This window comes from Sarcophilus harrisii, chromosome 4 (genome assembly GCF_902635505.1).
Source record: "Sarcophilus harrisii chromosome 4, mSarHar1.11, whole genome shotgun sequence".
NCBI lineage: Eukaryota > Metazoa > Chordata > Mammalia > Dasyuromorphia > Dasyuridae > Sarcophilus > Sarcophilus harrisii.
Window position 1 is genome coordinate 173150453 of NC_045429.1, and position 25786 is coordinate 173176238.

The 25786-nt window shown below is 33.8% G+C and overlaps 1 protein-coding gene across 2 annotated transcripts in view; it reads right to left on the reverse strand.

The window, feature by feature from the left end:
* Positions 1-25786, reverse strand: part of NKAIN2 (sodium/potassium transporting ATPase interacting 2) — a 215116-nt gene that overhangs the window by 23636 nt on the left and 165694 nt on the right. For both annotated transcript variants that reach the window (XM_031968411.1, XM_031968412.1), the window contains exon 2: positions 14376-14436. In XM_031968411.1, the coding sequence (XP_031824271.1) occupies positions 14376-14436 (61 nt within the window). The remainder of the gene's footprint in view (positions 1-14375; positions 14437-25786) is intronic.

A 25786-nucleotide genomic window follows, 5' to 3' on the forward strand; every position in this document is an offset into this window, starting at 1 on the left:
TGTGATCTAGGTAGGTAAACCATATTTGCCTCAGTTTCTTCATTTATGAAATGAGCTGGAGAAGGAAATGGCAAGCTGATACAGTATCCTTTACCATGAAAACTCCAAATGGGGTCATAGAGAGTCAAACATGTTTGAAAAACAATTGAACATCACCAACTATTCAAACTACTTTCATAATAATATGAAGATGTTTTAATTTCCACTCTGGTATATACTGACAGATATAGCCCATATATACAAAAGCTCTTTGGGGGAAGGGTTTTCAATTTAAAATAATTAGTTTAAACTATTATAAACTTGAAAATCCTCACCTTTTGTTCACTTCCATCTCTGTTGCAGATTGTATACATGTGACTCTTTCACATGGATGAATGGGCTTGTCTTACCCAGAATATTCCAGCACTGCAGGTAGTATAAAACTGGCTTATATACTCGATGTTTCCCTCCTTACACAATATCCATCTTCTGTAACTAGCCTGGGCTGAGCTTCCATCGTCCATCCTCCTGTTGTTATTCTTTATGGCAGTACACCTGTATGTGTATGTGTGTGTATATGTGTGTGAGAGACTGAGACAGAGAGAGGCAAACTGTGGGAGCATAATGAACCAGAAAGCAGGAGAAGATCTGGACTCCACTCCATGAAGACATGTATTAGTCTGGGGTCAGGACCCATTAGTGAGAGATACTATCCTATAGCTTCCCGTTCTTTACAGAGACTTTCAACTGAGCCTCATCCTTTAAGAAAGTTCCTATAGAAATTATTATAACCAAGTGGTTATAAGTAGAGAGACTGAGGCTTAGAGAGATCAAGTGATTTGCCTACAATCATACACCTTAGTAAGAGGCAGTGCTGGATTTTGGACTACATTCTTATTGAATTCAAGTCCATTATTCTTTCAATTATGGCATACTCAAAGAGATTCAATACTTAGATATGAATGTGGAAAATCACACAAACTCTATTAAGACAATTAACACATAAATGGCAAAGCTACCTTCAAAGGGTCAAGCATCTGGGTTGACTCTACACGCTCTACTGTCTGAGTAGTTTAAAAATCCACTTGGCTGTATTCTGTTCACTCAAGTGAAATTGCCTTCAATTGGATGTGACAATGCCATTCAGGTGAAAGTGAGGGAGCTGTTGTGACATGCTCTAGCCAGCTAGTTAAATTAGTCATGAATATGTGCTTTCAACCAACATCCCAAGAGATATTCAGAGTGCACAGTGCACTTAAATATATCAGTCTAAATTAAGATTGGCTATCGCATTCCCATATAAATGTTCAGAGAAATCGGAGTGTGAAACATGCATACCATATACATTTATGTAGTGCATGAATATTTTTTGCCATGTGATTTGTGACGAATTATATCTGTATACATTTCTCTTTAAATATGCAAAACTTATAATTTTGGGCATGAATTAAACATCTTTGTTTAAGGGTGGGTAGTAGCTGTATAAGCCAATATGACCGGTGGTTACTAAAACATTTTTGTAGCCAATTTGTGAAAGTGGCACAGGAATGTACTCGTGTTTGGTGTTAAGACAAAGAGACAGTTCATTCATGACTAGTATTGTTGTCGCAAAAATGTGGTATTCTTTAAAAGAGACACATTTGTTATAAAGATCTCCTTGACCCAGTATCTTTTATTTTTATTCTGTTGGGTGAGACAGAGTGAGTTGGGTGAACTACTGGACTGATAATGAACTGAATGGCATTCTATTCCTGGTTTGGCCACTGAAAATTACTGTAACTTTGGATAAATTAAATGACCTCAGTTTCTTAATCTGTAAATAAAGGGTTTGTCTTAGATGATCACTAAATCCCCTTTTACCTCCATAAATTTATTATATTTTATGCTTCCATGAGTTTCCACATCAATGGCAGCAATAAAATATTTAAAGACACTTGTTTAAAAATGTTTCATTTAAGAAAACTCAGTAATGGTGATAAATGGAAATCAGATGAATATAAAGTAGCAAGTTCTTCCCCTGGCTACTACTATTATGCATTGATTTTACTAAACAAGGTCCCATAGAGATGAGCTGCTGAAACAGATTATTATTTTCTTCAAGCATTTTTGTTATGTTATTTAGGTTTTTGGAAACTTTAAGCATGAGGGTTCCCAACAGAGACACAGAGTGATGAGGAAAAAAGAGGACTAGAAATGGGGGGGGGTGCTGCAAAGGGAGTCACACACAGTGCTACCTGGCACACCTTTCCCTCTCTACTTCCACAATTGATGTCATTTAGTTGTGTTTATGTGCATGAATGGGCGTGCTTCATGCCTCAGATCAACTCTTGGGAATTCCTTTAACATTAACTTCATTAGTTACGAAGGCAGCAATCCATAACCAATTTTCTTTCCATGTCAGGGTTGTTCATGTATAAACTGGGGCCTTTTGTTGGAAACATTTGCAATTAATCCTACAAACAAAGAAAATGCAAATCTTACACTCCCTACCCTAACCAACCCCACTGACTGAGGGCCCTACTGCCATCTATTATATACTAAAATGAATTGAAATTCCCACTTTGAGCCTAACCCAATTTTCTAGTGATAATAGGCATGGATTCCCAGAAGTACTCTATGAATCTTGATAGTAACATCCTAATTTCCTTTCCTGGTAAATGTTTTAAATAAGATTTTAGCACCAAAGGAAATTAACCTTTAAATTAATTGTAATTATAAAATGCCATCGCTGATTTTGTCTTCAGCCTAATTACTTACTATTATTTAAACAAACTGCACCTCCTCTGAGCTTTAAGTTTGTTTCTGTTTCACTCTCTGCTACACAATGCCAACCAATCATAGCTATAGCTTCATTGACTCTGTGTTGGTCCTATAAGCTTGGATAGAGCAGTTCCACTTAAATGTCAACTATGCTTTTTTTTTCTTTTCTTACTTTCTTTTATTGAAATAGCACTACTCTAGTTGTTCTCTATGAGGAAGAATCTCTGAGATATCTGTAAATATGCTTATATATTTCTCTACAGATATTCATCTCCATCTAAAATCTGAATGGCTTGATCTCAGAGGCCAGTGAGGTGATCATTATTCAGGACAAAATTATGTGTCTTCTACTCAGATATTCAATCTGGGGCAGTTAGGGGGCACAGTGGAGAGAGTGAAGGGACTAGAAGCAGGAAAACACATTCTCCAGGAGTTCAGAACTGGCCTATGTGACTCTGAGTAAGTCACTTAACTCTGTTTGACTCAGTTTCCTTATCTATAAAATGTGCTGGAGATGGAAATGGAAAACCATTTTAGTAACTTTGCTAAAAAAAACTCTACTGGGATCATGAAGAATCACACTTGTCTGAAAAACGACTGAACAACAAAATACTTAGATGTAGTGTCCTACTTTTCTAAGATTCAGTATTTCTCAGCCTACCTGCTGTTAAGAGGAGAGTTAAGATCACTTTGCTAAATGAATCACTATTAGAGGTCACTACAAAAACACTTGGAAGAAATGGAGTGAGAACAATGACTGCAATAATGTAAATGAAAAGAACACTTGAAGCTGAACCCTGGATAATTGTCATAACCAAACTTGGTCCTAGATAAGAGATGAAGAAACATCATTACTTGCTTTTTTTTTTTTTTTTGAGGGTATATGAGGATAGAATGTTGCACATATTGTACTGACAAACATAGTTTTGTTAATTAGTTTTTCTTAACATTTTACTTTATGACAAGAGAAGGTGCTTTTGGTGTGTGAATGGTAGGAAATGTGTGTATCTGGAAATTACTGTGATATGGAAACAAAGGCATCAGTAAATCTTTAAGAATAAAGAGAGAAATTAAGTGAGAACTAGGAAACATAATTGTCAAAAGAATGATTTTAAAGACATAAGCATCCCAATGGTTCTCAGGATTTTTGGAAACAACCTTGTTTCCCAAGATAAGCTTCTTGCTTTTTGTTTGTTTATGTACTTATTCTCTCCTTTTGCATGCCACAAATCAGATGGTACTATGGAATTTTGGCAAACTTAATCTCTCTGTGTTCATATCAACATTCTAACACTGAAACATGTATCATCCTCAAGCTTCCAGTTTTCCCCTTTGTCTTGCCATCTTTAATTCATAATACAGTTTTAGGCAGTAAGGAAACACACTAAAATTTTTGTGTTCAGACTAGATACCTATGAATACTGCCCCTCCAAAGGGGAACGTTTCCACTAATCATTTTAACCACTGAAATATATATATATATATCCCTTTTTGATCTATCTATCTATCCATCCATCTATCTATCATCTATCTACCTACTTACTTATCTATCTATCCAGCCATCCAATATTACTTTACTTCAACCAACATCTCCTTTTCTAATAAAAAATCTTTATAGATCATAACAGTTCCAAATTGTAATGAAATGTTATGATGTCATTTGGCAGACTTCTAGAATTAGTCATGTGACATCAAGACCTAGAGCTAAAAGGTCATTTAGTCTAATTGCATTCTAGTATTATCCTTATGGTACTACTTGTCCCTTCTAACATTACTTTACCTAAAATTGTGATTGCTTGGAAATAATTGATGACATCAAATTGGTTATGCCAGTATATTCCAGATGGTATTAGAAGAGCTTTTTTTTTCTATGTTAGGCTTCCTATTCTGCATATTGTCACATTTATTCTTTCATCTAAGAGCAAGACCAAATCGATCATATGACATCCTCAGAAAAGAATTAGCAAAATGGAAAGAAAAAGTGACTCCATTAAAAAAAAAATGTTTTTTCTTTGCCTTAAGAAGATCAGATTGTTTTAAAGACACGAAGACATGATTAAGACCATAAGATGGAGAAAATATTCTTATAAAAAAAAGGTGAAAAGAAGTGACATTATCACACTGGACGAAATCACGAATATGTGGAATTCAGAGAAACACAGGATAGGAAGTGAAGCAAGTCAAACTAGGAAAAATATACAAAATGATAACAATGTAAATAGAAAGGAAAATGGAATAGGACTAAACAATAACCTCTAGGAAGATATGAGAAATATACTTTGATTCTGTTGTTGAAGAAATAAGAGAGCAACACATTATATGTGTGGAATAGGGAACATGTGGTTATGCATGTGTTGATGGATTGGAACTGAATGTTGATATTCTGGAACTTAAAAAAAAAAACATCTTCTCTACAAGGAAAAGTTTGGTGATTTGGGAGGGAAGGCATATTTAGAAATGCATTTGATGAGAAAACAAAACCCATCAATAAATATTTTTAAGTGACATGATAACTTTTAGATTCATAGTAAAGTCTGACATTTCTCTTTTGCTTCTTGTATTACCTGTTTGACTGCTCCTCAGTCTCCCTTATAAGATTTTTGTCCATGTCATGTAACAACCATTTCCTGTAGAGGCACTCCAAGGCTCTTTCCTAGGTCTTCATATCTTCTATCTTTATATGTTCTCACATATCATTATCACCTCTATGCAGATAATGAACAGATCTCAATATTAGCCCTACTGTCTCTCCTGAGCTTCAATTACATACCACCAAATCAGTGTTCTATTGGCATCTTCACCCTGCTTTCCATCAAACTTATTCCTTTTCTGAAGTCATTTATCACTGTTGAGGATACCACCATACTTCTAGTTATCCAGATTCCGAAACTCAGTGCCAAGCTTGACTCTTCACTTTTACTTAACCCACATATTCAGTCAGTTACCAAATTTTTTCATTACTGTCTTCATGCTATATCTTATAGACATCTGCCTTTTTTACTCATCATTTGTGTGAATGATACCCATCCTTGTAAATGCTCTCTGTCTCATTTTAATCCATCTCCCATCCAGCTGCCAAAAGGATGTTTTTCTCATATGGCACAAATCTGTATGATCCTGGGAAAGTCATTTAAACTTGTTTGTATCAGTTCCTTATCTATAAAATGAGCTGGAAAAGGAGATGGCAAGCCACTTCTTATCATTGCCCAAAACCCTCCCAAATGGGACTTCAATGAATTGGATTTGAGTTATTGTAAAACATCAACAAATTTCACCGTGTTGTGTCTTTCCCCAAAAGATGGGAAAACATCATCTACAAGAAAATAAACAGCAATAACAAACAACAACCCTCTGCTAAAAACTCTAAAACTCTCTATTACCTCTAGATTAAATATAATCTCTTTTGGAAATTAAATGATTTTTTCATAAATACTTTCTTATTGTTCCAGTCTTCTTATACATATTCTTTGTTGTAATACTGGTTTATTTGCTGTTTCTCATAAACAGTGCCCTATGTTTCATTTCTATACTTTTGCCTTGGCTAAATCTTATGTCTGGGATGTTCTTCTTCTTTATCTCTGTCTCTTAAAATCCCTTAGCTTCCTTCAACATTTAACTGAAAAAAAAAATTATAGGGGACCTTTCCCAGTTACACTCCTTTTCTCCTTATAGTCTTCCCCATTAAAATTACTTTGTATTTATGTTTCATAAAATTTGTTTATACTTGTATGTATACATTTCCCATTCCCTATTAGAATGTAAGCCCTTTGATGGAAGGAATCACTTTGGCTATTTGCTTTCACAGTCCCCACTTAGTATAAATTTTTGAATGGTAGTGAGTTTAGTGAGTTTTCTTCCTAAAGACCACTAGAGGGCATCAGTTAATTGCAGTCTAGAAAATAAATGACGATAGAACCTTTTGGGTTAAGAATTTTGTGTGTCTTACAGATAAGGAAACAACATCACCTCATAAAAACTTGCACAACAGTAATATGAAACTCTATATTGGCATGTGCTGCTGAATCTGGCTATCTATGCAGACAAGTATTTTTAGACCTTATCAAGAGGTTGTGTGTCTCCTCCTCTCCCCCCCCCCCTTTATATCTAGAGGATGGTAAAGAACAATAGATCTGTATGAGGTTTGATTTATTTAATTTCAGTTATAAGCTCTGATTGAAGGGAAAGGAATTTTATCAAATAATGTCCATATGATTTGGAGAGGACATTGTCTCATAATATATCATTCACTAGTGTGCCAAATTTTGAGTTGATGAGCATGAAAATTTAAAAAAAATGGTTTGGTTTAATTTGGAGGAGAAATATGGACACTAAATGAATAAATAAATGAAAAAATATGTATTAAGCACTTGCTCCATACAAAAGCTATGCACTAAATTGTAATCAAAACTAGTCAATTTTTGCTCTCAAGGATCTCAGATTGTCATTAAGGGAGACAAAAAATGTAGGGGATTTCAGCTAAACAAAGTAAATAATTATTTTAGTATGGTCCTTAGAAGATCACCATTAAAGTATGACATCCACAAAATAGCTTGATCCCTTAAAGAAAAAAAGCAAGTTTTTAATAGCACTAACTATTCCTTGAAACTTCACAATTCTCCCTCACAGCTTACCAAGTAAGATGGTTCAGCTTGTTTTGTACAAAAAGCACTTTGGAGTCAATGCAATTGTAGTCAGGTTTGGAAGGAAGGAATGCTTATTATTATATAAATGTCAAATAGCAAAAGGGAAAGTAAGTGACCAGCACCCAGACAACAGTAACTAACCCTCCAACAATCCTAGTAAATTGGAGAAAGACAAAGTATTTAATAAATTTACATTCTTGCCAGTAAGTCTTCAAAAGAAAAGGGAAATAAAACTGATAGGGAATGATTAGCTACAGAGAATTAAACTATTTCCTGTGATTCTTTTCAACTCAGTAAGATTAGATCTGCTATTTTATACATTGATTGCACTATTCATCCGAAGACCAATTGGTCTTAAAGAAGGTAAAATAGATGAATAGGTGTATGTAAGAGTATGTGCAGTTGCCAGTTAAGTATCTAAAATCCATTTTCAATATTACTTTCATTTTAGAAGTTCCTGAAAGTGTTGGTTTTATTAATGACATTCCAGAGTTTTTCAAACCACATTGAGTATTTAATAATCTTAAAAAATATATTGAATCTTTGTGGTTGTTTTTAGGAAAGGTAGTAATTACATAGAAAAAGGAGCTCACTTTGAGACAGAAGAACATTATTTTAGGATTACAAGTATCAAGTACAGCAAGATATTTTTAAAAGATTTGATAACATGATTTGGGAGAGTTGGAGAATGTATACCTGTAATTTCCTAAGTTTGGGCACCTCTCTGGGATGGAATTTCCTTCCTCTGATGAAAAATTTTTGTAGAGAAGAGGCTGTGATCTCTCATTTTGAGTAAAGAGATGAAATGGTAAATGGAAAGGAAACAAGACCCTTGGAATTCTTTGAGAGCTTTTGCCTGTCATAGGTAATGGAACATCTTGAGGTGTCCTATAGAGGAATCTCTGGTTGTTACTAGACTTTTCTTTGCATGAGGAATGATGCTAGAGTTTCAATGCCTTCCCTTCCTCCACTTGCTCCCTCTGGAAAAAATAATATGTTAAAGCTAAAGCAGTCTGTTCTTTTAAGTATTTATTTGATTAGTTAATTTCATATCTATAAAAGCTAGCTTTTAGCCTTGATATAAAAAAAAGTCCCTTGGGGGTAGAGGCTGATTTATTTTTGTCCCTATATCCCAAGCACCCAGCATAAGTGACTGACACATAGCAGATACTTAAAAAAAATGAATGAATTCTTGTTGACTTGAATGGAGTTGAATTTTTAAAATGTAGGATCTAAGTTTTCACTTGTGTGCTATGTACTAAGCAAAATTTGAAAATAGGTGCATTCTCATTATTTACATGCAATTTGTTTGATTTTAAGCTTTCCCTCTTACTTAGAGTGGTTAGCTTTTGCTTTTTCTTCTTTCCTAGTATGTTCCTTGACCAATTTCCCTCCATTAGTGAAAAATAGATAAAATTTGCATTTGTAATCTTTTAAACTTCCATTATAAACATCCAGAGTGTTGAAAAAAGAATATATTTCTGTTGATATATGGTAAGAACTATTTGATCAGGTTGGAAAGACAAATAGGTTAAGAGGGAATTTATTCTAGGACAGAGGCAGGGCTTTTGTGGAGCCTGCTCACATCTACCTTTATAATGAGTTAAATGAATGATTGTATAACTTGGTTGGAAGGTACTTTCTATTGATGAGATGGCTTTAAGTTTAGCAAATATCAAACTTCTTTGAACACTTTTTCTTTTACAACCTTTGATACATGTATGCTACTTAAAAAGCAAAGAAAATAGTATCATCAATTAAATTAATGCAGCCAAGTTTTAAAGCAAATAGGTTATAAATCTTGGCTTTGAATATATTCCTAGAAATTCTTTCCAGCTGAGAGACTGGAGGGAATTTAAAACACACCCCAAGAATAAAGCAACATAATTTTAAAAAATCAGTTCTTCTAAACAAGTGAAAATCCTAGCACACATCATTTTTGTTGAGGCATGATGTTCGTATGTATATATCTGCAGTAGCTGAGTGGTGCAGTGAATAGAGTACTGTACTTGGACTCAGGAAGACTGATGTTCCTGAGTTCAATACTGGCTTCAGATACTTACTAGCTCTGTGATCTTGGGCAAGCCATTTAACTTTTATGTTTTAGTTTCCTTATCAGTAAAATCAGCTGGAGAAGGAAATGCAAACCACTCCAGTATCTCTGCTAAGAAAATACCAAATGGGGTCACAGAGTCAGACATGGCTAAAAGTGACTGAAAATGTACACCTCATGCCCCAATATAAACATTCATGTTTATATGTATATTCACACATATATACATATTTAAAATATGTATAATATATATATATATATATATATATATATATATATATAAAATGAACTGACAAAAAGAGATGGAGAAATATGTCAATTTTTTTGTTCCCTTTACTTCCCCCATTCATCTCTCATGGTTTTAAAAGAGCTCATATATCATATATTTACAGCTGGAGGGACTTTAGAGGATTTTGTCCCTCCCTAATTTTACAAATGAGGAATCTGAAGTTCAGAGAGATTGTACCATGTTTACACAGTTAGTAACTATCAAATATTATATTTGAACTGAGGTCATCCTGCCTCCAAATCTACTATTCCATGCATCACTCCTACTCTATGAGACTTTTAGTGTGAAAAATGAATTGTTTTCCTTCTGTCTCCTTACTTTCAAATCATGGTAATTATTAAGCAAAATAATTCCTCATTTTGAAATCTCCTTAGAGTAAATCCCACTCTAGTAGATTATTACTAAGAAGAATAAGGAGGAAGAAAACCAAATATTATACTCTGTTCTTTCATTTCTAATCAATAAGATACAACAAACTTTTCAGCTCATATGAGTTGAGAGGTTAGGCAATGACTTTTCCATTTCAGTAGAAACTCTTGATAAGGTTTCTCTAAGTGAGTTTTAACCATCTTCATCTGTAAGGTCATTTCTATTTCTAAATGTTATTAAACCTTTACCTCCAATGTATGGGCCTGAGAATGGATCTTGATGTGGAATAGCTATTGTTATAATTTGAATGTGAAGAACTTGAAATTGAAAGAAACAGAAGATATGAATCTCAAAAAATAGTTTCTGCAATGACTTGCAGCCAGATCTTAAGGTAATTTTTTGATACCTTTTCATAGTTTTCAGTCTAACAAATATTTTAAAAGTACTTTCTATAAAGTAATTTCTTAATACTATTAAGTAAAAGATTAGGTGCTGGGAATCATACCATATTTTGAAAATTCATACCCTCTTTCCTCATAGCCTACAGTATGGAAAGGAGCTACACATAAACACACATACATATACAATGTATATGTATTTAGGACAAATTAATATGTAAATCAAGAGATTTACAAGAGATAAGGCTTTCCTAGAAGAGATGCTATTCTTGAAGCACTTTTTAAAAAAATTTTTTGATGAAGTGACTGGGGCTAAATTAGCTGGAGCACTTTAAAGAAAGAATGAGAATTAAAAAAAAAAAACAAGAAAAAGACTGGGAGCATTGTGAATAAAAATACAAGTCATGCTCAGGGGCTGGTGAGTGGTGTAGTTTGGCCGAAGGACAGAAACTTGGAGAGCAGTATGAATTTAAATTAGAAAGGTAAGGTGGCACCAGGATTTAAAGGTTCTTGAATGATAAGCAGAGAATTAAAGTATATTCAGATAACAATAGGAAGATTTTAATGGGAGGCATGGTACAATAAATCTAAGCATGAGAAACATGAGTCTATTTGTAGTAGGAAGGTGGATCAGTGAGGATGGAAGGAGAGAGTGGAGGCAAGGAGATATGTTAATAGGCTTTTACAAGGTTCATTCTGGCAAAAAGTAGGACCATGCTTGGGTGTCATCAATGGTGATTAGGGGAAAAGGGGACAGAGATAAGAGCTATATAAAGATAAAATCTGTAGGTCTTGATTCTAGAATCTGAAAAATTGACTATGAAAAATGAGATAGGGAAGAAGTTAAAAATAACACTAAGGTTCAAATATTGGAGATAATGAATATATGAAAACACTAATCATTAAAATAGTTGTCAGAAGAAGGAAGCAGAATTGAAGGATTCTAGTTTTGGATATGTCGAGTTTGAGATGGGAGATACAGGTAAGATAATCCTATGGACAAATCTGAAGTAAATACAAAAGCAGTGCAAGGATTTCTACGAATAGCATTAGGATTCAAGATCAGAATGAATTTAGACTGGTGATAAATGCTATGAAAAACAAGCAGTAAAAAAAGAGATCTTTTAGTTATATTGAGAACAAAAGAAGGATCCTAACACTAGAAAGGACAAACAAAAATGGTTATACACAAAGAGAAAATAAGAGATGGTATACTTAATAATCTCAAAACACCCAGTCCAAACAAACTGTATCACAGGATACTAGAAGTACTACCAGATTGTGATAGTGTTATAGATCTTAGGAAGATAATAAACAATATGAGAAGGGCTATAGGTCTAGAGAAGTGAAAATATCATCATGATTTTTTTTAAAGGAATAGAAACTGAGTATTGCAGGAAATAAGCTTGACTTTGATTCACAACAAGGTCCTAGAACATATCACTAAAGGAACATTAAACATCTAGGAAAGGAAGCAGGAATCATGGAAAAGCTAACTTATTCATCAAAAATAAGTTATGTCAAACTAATTTCATTTTACTTTATGATGGTGGTACTAGGTCAAGCATATGCTCTGGACATAATATATCTAGGCAGCAAGGTATCCGAGTAGACACTGGAGTTGGGAAAAATTCAAATCCTGATTAAGACACTTTTAATGTAACCTCTACCTCAATTTCCTTGTCTATAAAATGGGCATAATAATAGCACTCACTTTTCAGGGTAAGGACAACATGAGATATTTTAAAGTGCTTTGAATACAATATAAATATTATTATTAAGTAAAATATTTGCTAAAATTCTTCATACTAGTTTTTTTTGGAAGATGGAGAGATATTACATGACAGTATAGTTAGATGGATCCAGAATTCATTGAATTCACAAAATCAAGGATTAATGAAATGAAATGAAAAAAGACAGGTCCTAATGTAATATCAAAGGGATTTGTACTTGGTCCTACACTGTTCAACATTTTTTCAGTGAGTTGGATGAAAAACATAAGCTGTCACATCTTTCATATTTCTAAAGCACATAAAGCTAGGAGGGAAAACTACCTTGTCAAATTGTCAGGATCTAAAAAGTTGACAGGCTAAAAGAATGAACTAAATCTAAGAAGATGAAATTTAGTAGTATTAATATTTAATGATGTAATACTTTAGTAATGTTATTATTAGTAGTAAAATAATGCTTTAGGAATAGTAGTAATATTGAGTAGAGTTAAATGTTAAGTCCTATACTTAGAGTCAATGTCACAAGTTCTTGTGTCTTTACAGCAGCTTTTCTGAAAAAAAAATTGGGTATTTTTTTGGACATTAAGCTCAATATGAGAAGTCCTTATTGTATAAGAAAGAGAGGTTGTATTCCTGTTGTATATTCTACCTTTGTCAAACAACATATGGAAAATTATGTTCACTCTGAATGTCACATTATTAGAACAACATTGTCAAGCAAGAAAGTGTCCTTGGGAAATATGGGACATATGATTAAAGACACATGGAAATGCATGTGAAGACTAATTGAGGGGACTAGAGATGTTTTATCTTAGAAGAGGCTAAAATTATGAAACAAAACATGGAAGTTGCAGAGGAGGAGGTTTAAACTTGATACAAGAAAATCATGACAATTAAATCACTAAGCAATTGGGTTCCCTATTGCTAAGGAAAAGTGGATGGCCACTGATTAGGATTGTCCTGCATGGATTATTGTCACTTCTGAAGTCTCTTTTCATTCTGAAATTTTGAAATCTTGGAGCCCAAAAGATGTCAGAACAAGAAATATAGATGTGGCAATCATTTGTGTAGAGGTATTATTTAAAGGTATAGTTATGAATGAAAATTGCTAATGGGAGAGAACAAAAAAAGGCAATAAGCCGAGTCTTGGTGAACATCATCCAATGGAGTGTTTAGAGAGTACTTTGAAGAAAATTCAAAAGCATATAATGTCTCTGAAACCAAGAGAGATAGAAGTATCCAAATGCAGAGTTGATTAACAATGTCCAAGGCTATTAATAGCCAAGGAGAGTAAGAACTGAGAAAAGCTTATTATTTTAGGAGATCAATGGGAAAAATTTCAGTAGAGGGGTGGGAATGGAATCCAGTTTGCAAAGGTTTAATCAATAAATTTTATCAAGCACCTACTATGTGCCAGGAATCATGGTAGTTAGAAGGGATACAAACACAATTCATGAAATAGAAATAATCTTAAATCTCAAAGAGTTTGCTTTCTTAGAGAGCAGTTGGTGAGGAAGTGATGGAGGCATGCAGAAAACTTTTTCATTTAATTTAGAAATGAATGGCATGAAGAGAGATGGGATAATAGTTGGATGGGGGTAGAAAAGTCAGGAGGAAGTTTTGTTTTGTTTTGTTTTTAGATTGGCAATAGTTGATAATGCTTGCAAGCATTGCAGAGAAGCCATTGAAGAGAGAATATTGCAGAATGGATATTATTGTTAAAAATTTTAGCTCTAGATGCAGATAAATTATTCAAGAAGAGTTAATGATCAGTAAAAAAAACCCTGAAAAAATCATTATAGGGGACAGTTTTTTTTTCACCTTCTTCCCCCTTCTTTTCCAAACCCTTTTCACACAGACACATGCTTTTTCATAGCATTCTCATCTGGGTTTTGGCCCCTCATAATTGTTTTAGGACAGTAAGAAGTTTAAGACTCATATTATGGCTTCCCGAATAGGTAAAAGCTCACTTTAGTAATAAGCTGAACTAGCTCCTTTATGAGAAACTCTTCAAGCTCTGCTGGGGACAAAAAGCTCTTCTCTTGTTCTAATGATATATTTGGGCTAATGTCTAAGAAGTAAGAAGGCGAGGTAGGAGGCACTGAAAAAGCTGCTTTCAACTTGAAAGAAATGCAATAGAGCTTTAATACTTACAGCTGTCCTCTTCTTCAGTAATACATTTCACAACATAACAGGCGTAGATGAACCCTGCCAACTGAAACAAAACAGAAGAGCTTTAGAGAGGAGGCACAAGGCAATGGAACAGCCTTTGGCTGGGAAAGTAGTTCAAAGGCAGGCAATTTTCCCCACTGTTCATTGCTCAGATGTGAATCTGCAATCCTGGCCCTTGATTTTTTCGTGTGTTTTCATTTGATTTGAGTGGTGTTGATCATTTTGACAAACAAATATTTTGCTGTTTTTTCTCTGACCTGTGCTTGTGTGTGCAATCAGTTTGAGACAGATAATCTAAAGCAGGTGATTGGAGGTGTGGAAATACAGAATGGCAGTGATGAATCAACAGTGAGTGTTCCATGAGATACAACACCAATCAATTTATAAGTTAGAATTACACTATGATTCCTAACATAAAAATTGGGCTTGCAATATCTGATCAACTGAAAGAGGTCATAAGGGAAAAATTCAGAACTTGAGTATTTGTGGTTATAATAAACACCAGCATTTTGTAATAGTAATAACTGATATAATATAGCACTTTTCAGTGCATAATAGCACTTGATTTTTGTAACAACCCTGTGAGGTGGGTAATAGAAATATTCTTGGTCTCATTTTTAGATCTGAGAAAAAAAATCAAGTTTCAGAGCAAAGGATATTCCAAAGTTACACAGATAGTAAATAGTGCTTGAGCTCAATTATTCTGAACCCCAAATCCAGTGTTCTTTCCAATATATCATGTCCACTTTTATATGCTGATATTGTAAATAGAAAAACAGTTCTTAAATGGATTGCATAATTACAGAAAGGCCCACTGGATTTCTAATATAGATTTCATTGTATTATTCCCCTACTGAAATACCTTCAATGACTCCCCATTATTTAAAGAAATATAAACACTTAAAACCAACATAAAATAAAAACATAGAGTCCTTATCATGGTTTTTAAGGCTATCAACAATCCATTTCCAACCTACTTTTTCAGATTTATTTTATTCTAGTCCACTGTAGATAATCTAGTTTTGGCCAAACTGACTTACCAGTTAGTTAGTCTGTAAACTATTCCTGCCTCCTCCCACCTTATATCTAGCATATTCATCAAGACTGGAATGTATTTCTTCCTTAACTATGCCTGTTGAAATTATTTTCTTCCTTTAAGATTCACCTTAAATGTTACCTTCTTATAAACCTTTCCCAGACTATTCTCCATGCCCTCAAATTAAAGCCACCTCTCTATCATCAAATTTTCTTTTCTTTTTGGAAATTTCCTCCTTTGTTCCCCCAATGTTGTTGTTTATTAAAAAAACAAATTCTGTATATATTATGTTCTCCTATACCACAAGATTTTTGTACTATATCTCATATAGCTAATAATAATAGAATTGACATTTAAATATTTATAGAATTGAATTAATAAAGTAATAGATTAAATGGACACTGTTAAACAAGGATTGTTAGAATACATTTACTTTGGTGACATATATTTTCCATTTTCCATCATGGAAGAGAATATTCGTATGGTAAATACATTGTAATTTTTATTTTGCTCTCATTATTTGATGCTCACTGATAAACAGAGCAGTAGTGATGCTGAATGTAGAAATTCATTGGTATTTGTAATTATAAAGGACATCTGCCTATCTAAACAGAAGGCCTTTAACTTCTCAATTTCAATAATGTTGTAAAGTCAATTTTTGAATAATAGTCTAGGAGACAAAAATAATGAAATTAATAGTGTATCCTCCTATCCCCTACTCTGAGAGATGGGGAAACTTTTACATTTTATAAATTCCTTTCCATTTTTATGGAATATTAAAAAGCATGCCCTTTGGAAAGAAGCTACAATCATGAGACATCCACAATTGCTTATCTTCATTTCAAAGGATTGATGTGTCTGACATGAGAATATTTCGTGGTGGGGTGAGGGGCCAAATAGAGAACAGGCGAAGGTGCTGTTCTTCCATCAGTATATATAAGAACTATCTGCTCATCAGAAATAGTACAAGCCTGAAATGAAAGGAAGTGTTAGACATATGGAAGCTATTTTCCATTATCTGACAGGCTATAGCCTATCAAGAAGTTAGCTAAGGGTAGAATACCTTGAGTCAGGAATTACCACAATGAGTATTTACAGTTGCAGCAGAGCTTAGAGAGAGATAAATAGGAATCCATTGGCAAAGGAAAATTGAAAAGACATTCAAAGTTTTGGGGAAAATAACTGCTCTGGTTAGGAAAAAGGTTAGATATTATTGTATAGATGAGAGAATAGGGATGATTTCAAAAATGCCCATCTTTACATGGGTCCTAGAGCCATGCTGACTCACAGGGTAACAGCAAAAACAGTATGTTTATGACATTTTGAATTAATAGTTTGTAGTATCTCTGGAAAGGAAATTAGGGATAGACATGCTTCCTAAACATGCACATAGGAAAGTGAGAAACATTTTCCATTTAACTTTATTAAGAATTATAGATAAGAAAGTAACAGGCTGTTCTTAAAGTTAGCTGTTTTATGGTATATCTATCATAACAGACACATGTAAAATTAATATCTTCTTAGAATAATCAGTGACATAATGAAAATATCATTTAAAAAGCATTTATTTTAAGCACCTCATCTATGTCAAGCAGAATACTAAGTGTTAGGAATACCAAGAAAAACCTGATTCTTAAGGACCTTAATCTAGAAATGTAAAGGTTTTAGACTTGTCTAAAATTTAGGAGACAAAATAGATTAATAAAAAGGATACCTAATAACTTTTTTCTTTGAAAATCATCAATATTTATTGAGATAATTTGTTTTCAAATTACCTAGATTTCCTCTTATATTACCTTCTCTTTCCCTCCCATAGAACCATTCCTTACATCAACAGATTTTTTTAAAAGAGAAGAGAAAGAGAGGAAGTAAAAAAGTTATCAAACCTACTCATTGAAAAATATTGAAAAAATGTTACATGCAATGTTTTATATCCATGAATGAGTTTCACACTCTCCTACACATCTCTTCAAAGGCATAAAGGGAAATGTCTTTTCATATCTTCTATTTGAGGCAAAGCTTACTCTTTATAATTCAAAAAATTCATTTTTGTTTGATTTGTGTTTGTTGTTTGCATTTACATTGTTATACTCATTTTGTATGCTGTTTTCTCAGATTTGATCATATTACTTTGAATCAGAACCTTTTTTTAAAGACTTCTACATTTCACTCAGTATATTTTATGAATTTGAAGCGCAAACCTCTCAGAAATAATAAGACTATTATCAGGACAACTTGTTTAAAAAGTTTTATGGGCTGCTTCATATATTTCCCCTTATTTCCTTAGCTCAGTTGTGCAGTATGTGGCATATAATAAATACTTTATAAATACTTGTTGTATAGAATGAAATTGATTTAAAAAAATTATTAGCCTAAGCTAGCTTCTTTCTATGTCAGACTGACAGATTGTGGAAGAATGAGAGATAATTTCTGTAACATTTTATCAAGATTTTGATTTGTTTCTGTGTAATATAATCACCTGTCACCTAAAAATGTGTAAATTACACAACTATATAGGAAAGCAAGAGCTGATTGGAGGGTCAGGTCCAGAATAAGTAGTTGTTGCCAATCAGGTAGTATATTCAGAGTTGTGTTCCCCAGAGAGTAAAACTTGGTTTCAATGTTGAACAGTTACCAGTAACTGGGAGTGACCGATGACCATTTAGGATGTCTACCTTCTACAAAAACAGCTCATCCTTTAATGTTCAGTTCAAATTTTACCTCTTCCAGAAAGTTTATTTTCAATTGCTCTGATTCCTATTGATCTGAATTACTCTAGTACTTATGACCTCTATCACCCATGTTGACACTTGTTTGCAAAGGCAATGTTCTCTTCTCCCTGTTTTATCAACTCTATGACCAATCCTTGACCCTACTCTCATCCTATATATCTTATCGGGGTAAAATCTTGATTTTTTTTTACATTTATAGCATTGAGAGTATTCAAAACTCTATGTTCACAGAAGTGTCACTTTAATTCAGACTTTCTTTTCTTGAGTTTCTCATTGCCATAGGCTCTGAATTTGCTTCATATTTTCTCCTTCATTCTACACATTGCTGGTAAGGTGGGTTTTTTAAAGCATGGATCTCACCAGGTAGTTTCCCTATTAAGCAAAATCCAATGACTTTTTGTTGTCTCTGAACTTGTCCTAACCCATGTTTCTAGCTGCAAAGTAACTTCCTCATATCCATTCTGTGATCCAACCAAATTTGTCTCCTCTCTGTTACTCATAACATTACATTTCCTTTCTTTTACTGTATTTTTCTGCTCATTATTTCTTATGCCTAAAATTAGCTTCCTTTTTTATCTGCTTCATAGAATTCCTTTCTTCCTTTATTATACAACTCAAATCTGAATTGATAATAATAAAATATAGCATCTACTTTGTATTGGATTATTCTAAGCACATTACAATTATATTATTTGATTCTCACAATAACCTTGTGAGGTACACACTCTTATTATCCCCATTTTACACAAGAGGAAAGTAGGACAAAGAGGGGCTAACTGAGTTGCCCAGGGACTTATTCAGTATATATTAATACATATTATTGTTATCTTCCTCAGGAACATGTGAGGATGATTTTTTCATTCATTATCTTTATAATTCCACAGCTTCACTCAATGCCTGAAACAGAGTAAGTTTTTAATAAATATTGATTAGAATGCGGGACAAGTTCATCATAACAATAAGGGGCATTAAAATGTGATAATAGTTATTTGCAAACTTGGAGGACGTTATTAAAATTAGAGAGAGCTTAGGTAAGTTGTTCATGGAGAAATGTATGTGGAATTTTTGGATAGAACTGAGATTATTAACTATGGTGAAGAGAAGTGTCAGAAGTCTAGGGTTAGTTTTTAAGTATATGAAGAACTCTTAAATGGAGAACTGTAGCAGGCTATTCTTTACAGAAGACAGAAAAAAGGACATAGGCTTTTGTAGCATGAAGGCTTCAGATTAGATGAAAGAGAATGTTTTTTTCTGACTGTGAAACATATTAAATATATATTACCAAGGGAGATGTGAAAGTCATTTATCTGAAGATGAATAGGGTAGTTATTCATCTTTCTGGGTTGGTTTGGATATGATCTTGCCTAAAGGCAAAGGCATGTAGATTGCCTCTCAAGGTCTCTTCCATCCTTGTAATCTTATTAAAATTACTAATAAACAAAGCCATTTGAGTCATCAAGTAGATAATTTAAATAGGTTCATTGGATCACAGGATTGTATATCAGGAAGGGACCTTAGAAATTATCCAATCCAACTCCCATATTATATAAGTGAAGAAGCTAAGTCCCAGCAAGGCCAAAAGTTATACAACTAATTAATGTATGGTCAGAATCAGTACCTGTGGGTTTCTGACTCTAAATTGGATGTCATATTACACTATTCATATTCTATGTTCTAAAACTCTGTTTTAGTTAGTAAATTATTTCTTTAAAGAGGGAAGATTGTGCTATATTAATATATATTTATAACATATATTAGTCATATTTGCACAGTAGCTATGTGTGCTTATTTTCTCCTCCCAAACCCCATAGTACTTGGGATAGATAGTATTTTTACTGTCATATAACCTGCACTATTATTTGTATGCTTGGTATATCTTTGAACTAGATATAAAGCTCTTGAGGACAAAGACTGTTTTTCTCATCTTTCCATATTTTGTTTTACCTGGCACCAGGACTTGCAAATAATAAGTGATCAATAAATATTTTTAAATTTAAATTTGTTAAAAGTGTATGTTTATAACACATTTATAAATCTATAGTATACCATCCTCTGCTTCGATTCATTGATTCAAATTCATAAGAATAAAAACCATTCTCCAATTCATAAATTCATAAATGATAAAAGCATATGAACAGGCAATTTTCAGAGAAGAAATTAAAACCATTTCTAGTCATATGAAAAAATAATCTAAATCACTATTGATCAGAGAAATGCAAATTAAAACAACTCTGAGATACTACTACACATCTCTCAGATTGGCTAAGATGACAGGAAAAGATAATGATGAATATTGGAGGGGATGTGGGAAAACTGGGACACTGATACATTTTTGGTGGAGTTGTGAACCCCTCTAACTATTCTGGAGAGCAATATAGAACTATGTCCAAAGGGCTATCAAGCTGTCTTGATCCAGCAATGTCTGTACTGGGCTTGTACCTCAAAGTAATCATAAAAAAGGGAAAAGGACCCATATGTGTTTGTAGCTGGTGAGGAACTGGCAGTTGAGTGGATGCTCATCCATTGGAGAATGGCTCAATAAATTATGGTATATGAATGTTATGGAATAGTATTGTTCCATAAGAAATGATTAGCAGGATGATTCCAGAAAAACCTGGAGAGATTTACATGAACTGATGTTAAGTGAAGTGAATAGAATCAAGAGAACATTGTACACAGCAACAATAAGATTATGTGATGATAAATACTGGGGATATGGCTCTTTTCGACAGTGAGGTGATTCAGGCTAGTTCCAATGAACTGGTGAGAGAAAGCCATCTGCACCCAGAGAAAGGACTGTGGCAACTGAGTGTGGATCACAACATAGTATTTTTACTTTTTTGTTGTTGCTTGCTTTTTTTTTGTTTTCTTTTTTATTTTCGCCCTTTTGATCTGATTTTTCTTGTACAGTATGATAATTATGGAAATATGTATACAAGAATTGCATGTTCAACATATATTGAATTACTTGCTATCTAGGAGAGGGGATGGGGGAAGGAAGGGAGAAAAATTTAAAACAAGATTTTGCAAGGGTGAATGTTGAAAACTATCCATGTATATAATTTGAAAATAAAAAAAAGCTTTTAAAAAAGTTTTTATTCTTGAAGTTCATGCAAAAGATTATATGATTCTTTCCCAATTCTTCTCACAGTGTGCTTTTGAATTCTTCAATCTAATTCAACGATTCAGCATACAGTTAAAGAGTAACTTTCTACTGCATCCCCTAATGAGTTTCATATCCATGTTGATAACATTAATATTACCATTCTCTTATAGATCTTTGAATCCCTCAACTCCAGTGATGCCCTTCTCTACCCAGTTGCTTTAGCCATTCATTGTTAGAAACGTATATAACAATTTATACTTGAAGTTATTCCTTCTTGAAATTATTCCACCTTCAATTATCTTGACTTCTGAAATTCCCATCTTCAACTTCTAGCTCCTGTTTCATCATTTCAACCATCTCACTGTTCAGGAAACTTTATCAGTAATTTAGAAAGCATGAGCTTAGGTATTGGTACAGTCAAAGGATTAGCACAATGGAGCTTTGAAAAATAGTATGCAATTCTAACCTAAAAGGGAGACTATAAGCAAATTTCATTGTCTTTCTGCAACAGTATAGTAGATTTGTTTGCTGAGCATTATAAAGACAAAAGAGTGGGTTCTCTTGGACAAATAAATAAACCAGCATGGCCAAGGAGTCTTAGGAGTCTTTATTTCTCACTCTTGGGAATGTTTTCTATTGTTCTCTGAGGAATTTAGTTGGATCAATGGGACTATGAGAGTATGCTTATAATTCTCTCCCAGATGTCACACTCCCAAGGGAAATGAATCACATTCAACTGGGAGTCAAGATCCTACAATTTCATTACAAAGCTCTCTGAAGTAGATTCATTATTGCTTGTCCTTCAGGTATTTTGTGTTCTGAAGATCTCAGGAAGTTTCCAGTGCAGCATGACACAAACAAATTCCCAAGCAAGATACCTATAGAAGAGCACAGATACACACAAATAAACCAACCTGCCCAGGAATAGTTCTATATCAGAGTGGAAGAGATGTCATTCTGTGTTAGAGCTACTGGTAAAAGTTGATTTCTGTATTCCTCACAGATCAATTGCTCAGAAATCTTAGACAGATATACCCTAAGATGTGCTTCAGTCTTGGGGAACAAAGATATTCTTTTGGTAATAGAGGTATAGAGGTAGTCTATGTTGATCTTAGGACTCATGTGATCAAGATGACAAAAATTTGTCTATAGATTCTGCTAGATGCTACTTGTTCAACATATCCTGACTGATAAGTTTAAGTCATCATCTAGATTAGAAGCAATGTGAAAGTACCTTTCCATTTAATCTCTTGATTTCTTCCAATTCTTTTTTATTCTAATCTTAACTACTTTCCCATCTAGTCTGGATCCCATGGCCAAACATTTCAATGATATGCAAGCCATCATCTATAATACATATCACTCTTGTTTTTCCTTTTCTACTTTGCTAATCTTTGGCCCTGGAAAATCTCTGCTTTCTCTTCTTTCTTCTTCTGGTGTTCTTGCATTTCTAGAGAAAATTTCCAATTACATTAACTGGGTCCAACATTAATTTAACCACTGATACCATTAATATGTGATCCTTGTCCAATAACCATTGGTAGTGACACATTGAACATAAAACTGAAGACGTGTGTTGCCATTGTGGTTAAAGGAAACTAGGAGACAAAAAGGTTTAAGCTAAGTCATTGAATGACACACTTCTCTTTGGAGACAAAATAAAGTGTGGCAGAAATGATTTCATTGTTTCATGCAACAGGAGACAGCACTCTATAAGATAGATTTTTCACCTTGACTTATAATGTTTAAGATGAACATAATAAATTGTCCCAAATTAAGATAATTATCAAAAGAACTATCTAATATATGCTGACTACAAAGACTCTATGATTTCTGTCAAAGATAGACTTGAAAGAAGATATTAGAAGATGTGCTTGATGTGCATCTTTAATGACTTTGGAATGAATCATGAGCATGTCTAACCTTTTGGTGTTTTCTATGTCAAGACCTCAAACAATTTACACAATTGTCAAATGTATGTGTTTCCTTGGATATATACAAAATTAACGGTAAACTATTCCCATGATGTAAACTCAGTTAGTGAGTACTTTTTGAGAAGGGAAGATTCTTGACTGGCTTCCCTTTCTCAAGTTTTTCATACTCTAATCTATCGTCCACATAGTACCCAACTGGTTTTTCTTAAATAGCAGGGCTAAAAATCCATTCTCCAACTCCATCCCCACCCTTACTCCCCACCTGACAGTGACTAAAATCTAATGAATCCCTCTTGTGAACAGGATCAAGGAATAAATTTTTAAGATCATTTAAAGCTCTTTACAACTTGTCCCCTTCCTACTTTTCCAGTCTTTTAAAATATATTCATTACTCTCTCATTCCAAGGTCACATCAAACTGGCTTCCTTGATGTCTTTCACATAGGATGCTTTCTTTTCTGTCTCCATAGATGCAGTTGCTGTTTTCCATGTTTGGAAAGCTTCAGTGGTGAAAGACACACTTCTTAGGACTTGCTATTTCTTCAGACACTCAGATTAAGCATCACCTCCTATATGAGGGTTCCCCTGATTCTTCCAGCATCTAGTATCTCTCTCCTGAAATTACTCAATTTATATACATAGTGTCCTCTCTATTATAATGTAAACTCCTTGAGGGTAAGAACTCTTCGATTTTTGTTGAAAAGCCTTTTTGCTTTTAACATATAGTAACTACTTAATAAAGGCTTGTTGGTCGTTGATTTGTTTTTAACTCAGGCTCCTATAATAATCTAGTAACTATTCTTTCCTCTCTCTAACTCATCTTTCATATTGCTGTTCAAGTGAATAATCTAATGCTTCAAGATTCCTGATGTCATCAAAATGTATCCATATACATGATTTAACCTCTTAAGATCCAATTACTGTGAATTAGGAATTCCCTGAAGTTGCTGAATTATTTGAATTCACATTGTATATTCTAATTGAGCTGGAGCTCATTGCTATACTTTTCATAACTATAACTTAATATAGTGTGAATTTGAATACATATAGTACTTACTTCAGGAAATTTGTCATTTTCACTAATTGAGACCTAGAAGCAGAGAACTTTGTAATTGATCTTTGAGAGTTTTCCTAACCAAATAACTTATCACCCTGTGAAAAACTTAGAAGTGAGCTTCTCTAACCAAAGTGGGTTGAACCTCAATTAATAGACATATAGTATTATCACTGGATCACATCCAGAGCTTCTATGATTTGGTGGAAACAAGGACAAGAAGCAGCATTTTTGAATCATTTACTAAATAGTAGGTATAGTTCCTAGTTTCTAGGGAAATAAACAAAGGAACTTCTGCTCTCAAGAAGGGAGAGACAATATATACCAAGTAAAAGTAAGAAAATCTGAGAGGGGATGGCCTTAGAAGCTGGGGGATTAAAAAAAACTCTTATAGAAAGTGGGATTTGAGGGGCAGCTAGTTGATGCAATGGATAGAGCATGAACCCTGAAGTCAGGAGGATCTGAATTAAAATCTGGCCTCCGATACGTAACAGTTTCTAACTGTGTGATCCTGGGCAAGTCACTTAACTCCAATTGCCCCAGCCAAAAAAAAAAAAAGAATTTAGGATTTGAGCTGAATCTTAAAGAAAGGCAGATATAATAAAAGGTAGATTTGAGGAGCAAAGGATCTGAGTACCTCTTAGGTGTAGGGGGGCTGCCAATATTCAGATATGAGAGATATGGTGTTATGTTCAAGAAAGTCAACCTCACAGTTAGAGGTTTGTTTTTTCACTTAATTGTTTTTTTTTTAATTACACATAAACATAATTTTCAACATTCATTTTACTAAGATTTTGAGTTTCAATTTTTTCTCCCTCCTTCTCTAACTTCCCCCATCTAAAGATAAGCAAGAAATAAAATGTGTAGAGAAGTAGAGAAGAGGGAAATATAAGAAAACCAGAAAGGTCGAAAGAGACTAGATCATGAAGCATTTTTAAATAACAAAGGACTTTATATTTGATTCTGGAGTTAATAGTATTTGCAAACTCATTAAATAGGTAAGTGACAGGATCAAACCTGTGCTTTAGACAATCATGTTGGCAGCTGAGTGCAGATTGGATTGGAATGGAGAAAGACTATATAAGAAGACCATTTAGAAAGCCAATTCAATAGCATAGGTGAAAGATAATTAGTATCTGATCAGTGATGATGGTTGTGGCGGTGCAAAGAAGGAAATGCATAACAGAAAGATGTCATGAACGTAGGAAATGATAGTCTGTCAATAGCACTGATGTATGGGGTAAGTGGGAATGAGAAGTTAAAAGTAACATCAGAATTGTTAGTCTGGATGGCTATGTGACATCCAATATCCAAAAGATATTCATAACTAGCTCAGGAGAGAAATTAGGACTCTACTGCTATAGATTTACATAGATAAAATTGAATCCAGGAGAACTGAGATATTGGCACAGTATCTGAGAGCCAAAGACTAGACCACCATTTTGATAATGATTTGGAGATATAATTAAGCAGTCACTGCACCTCATTGCCCTGATGAATGACTTAGACATATTTAACTAGACAAAGAGGCA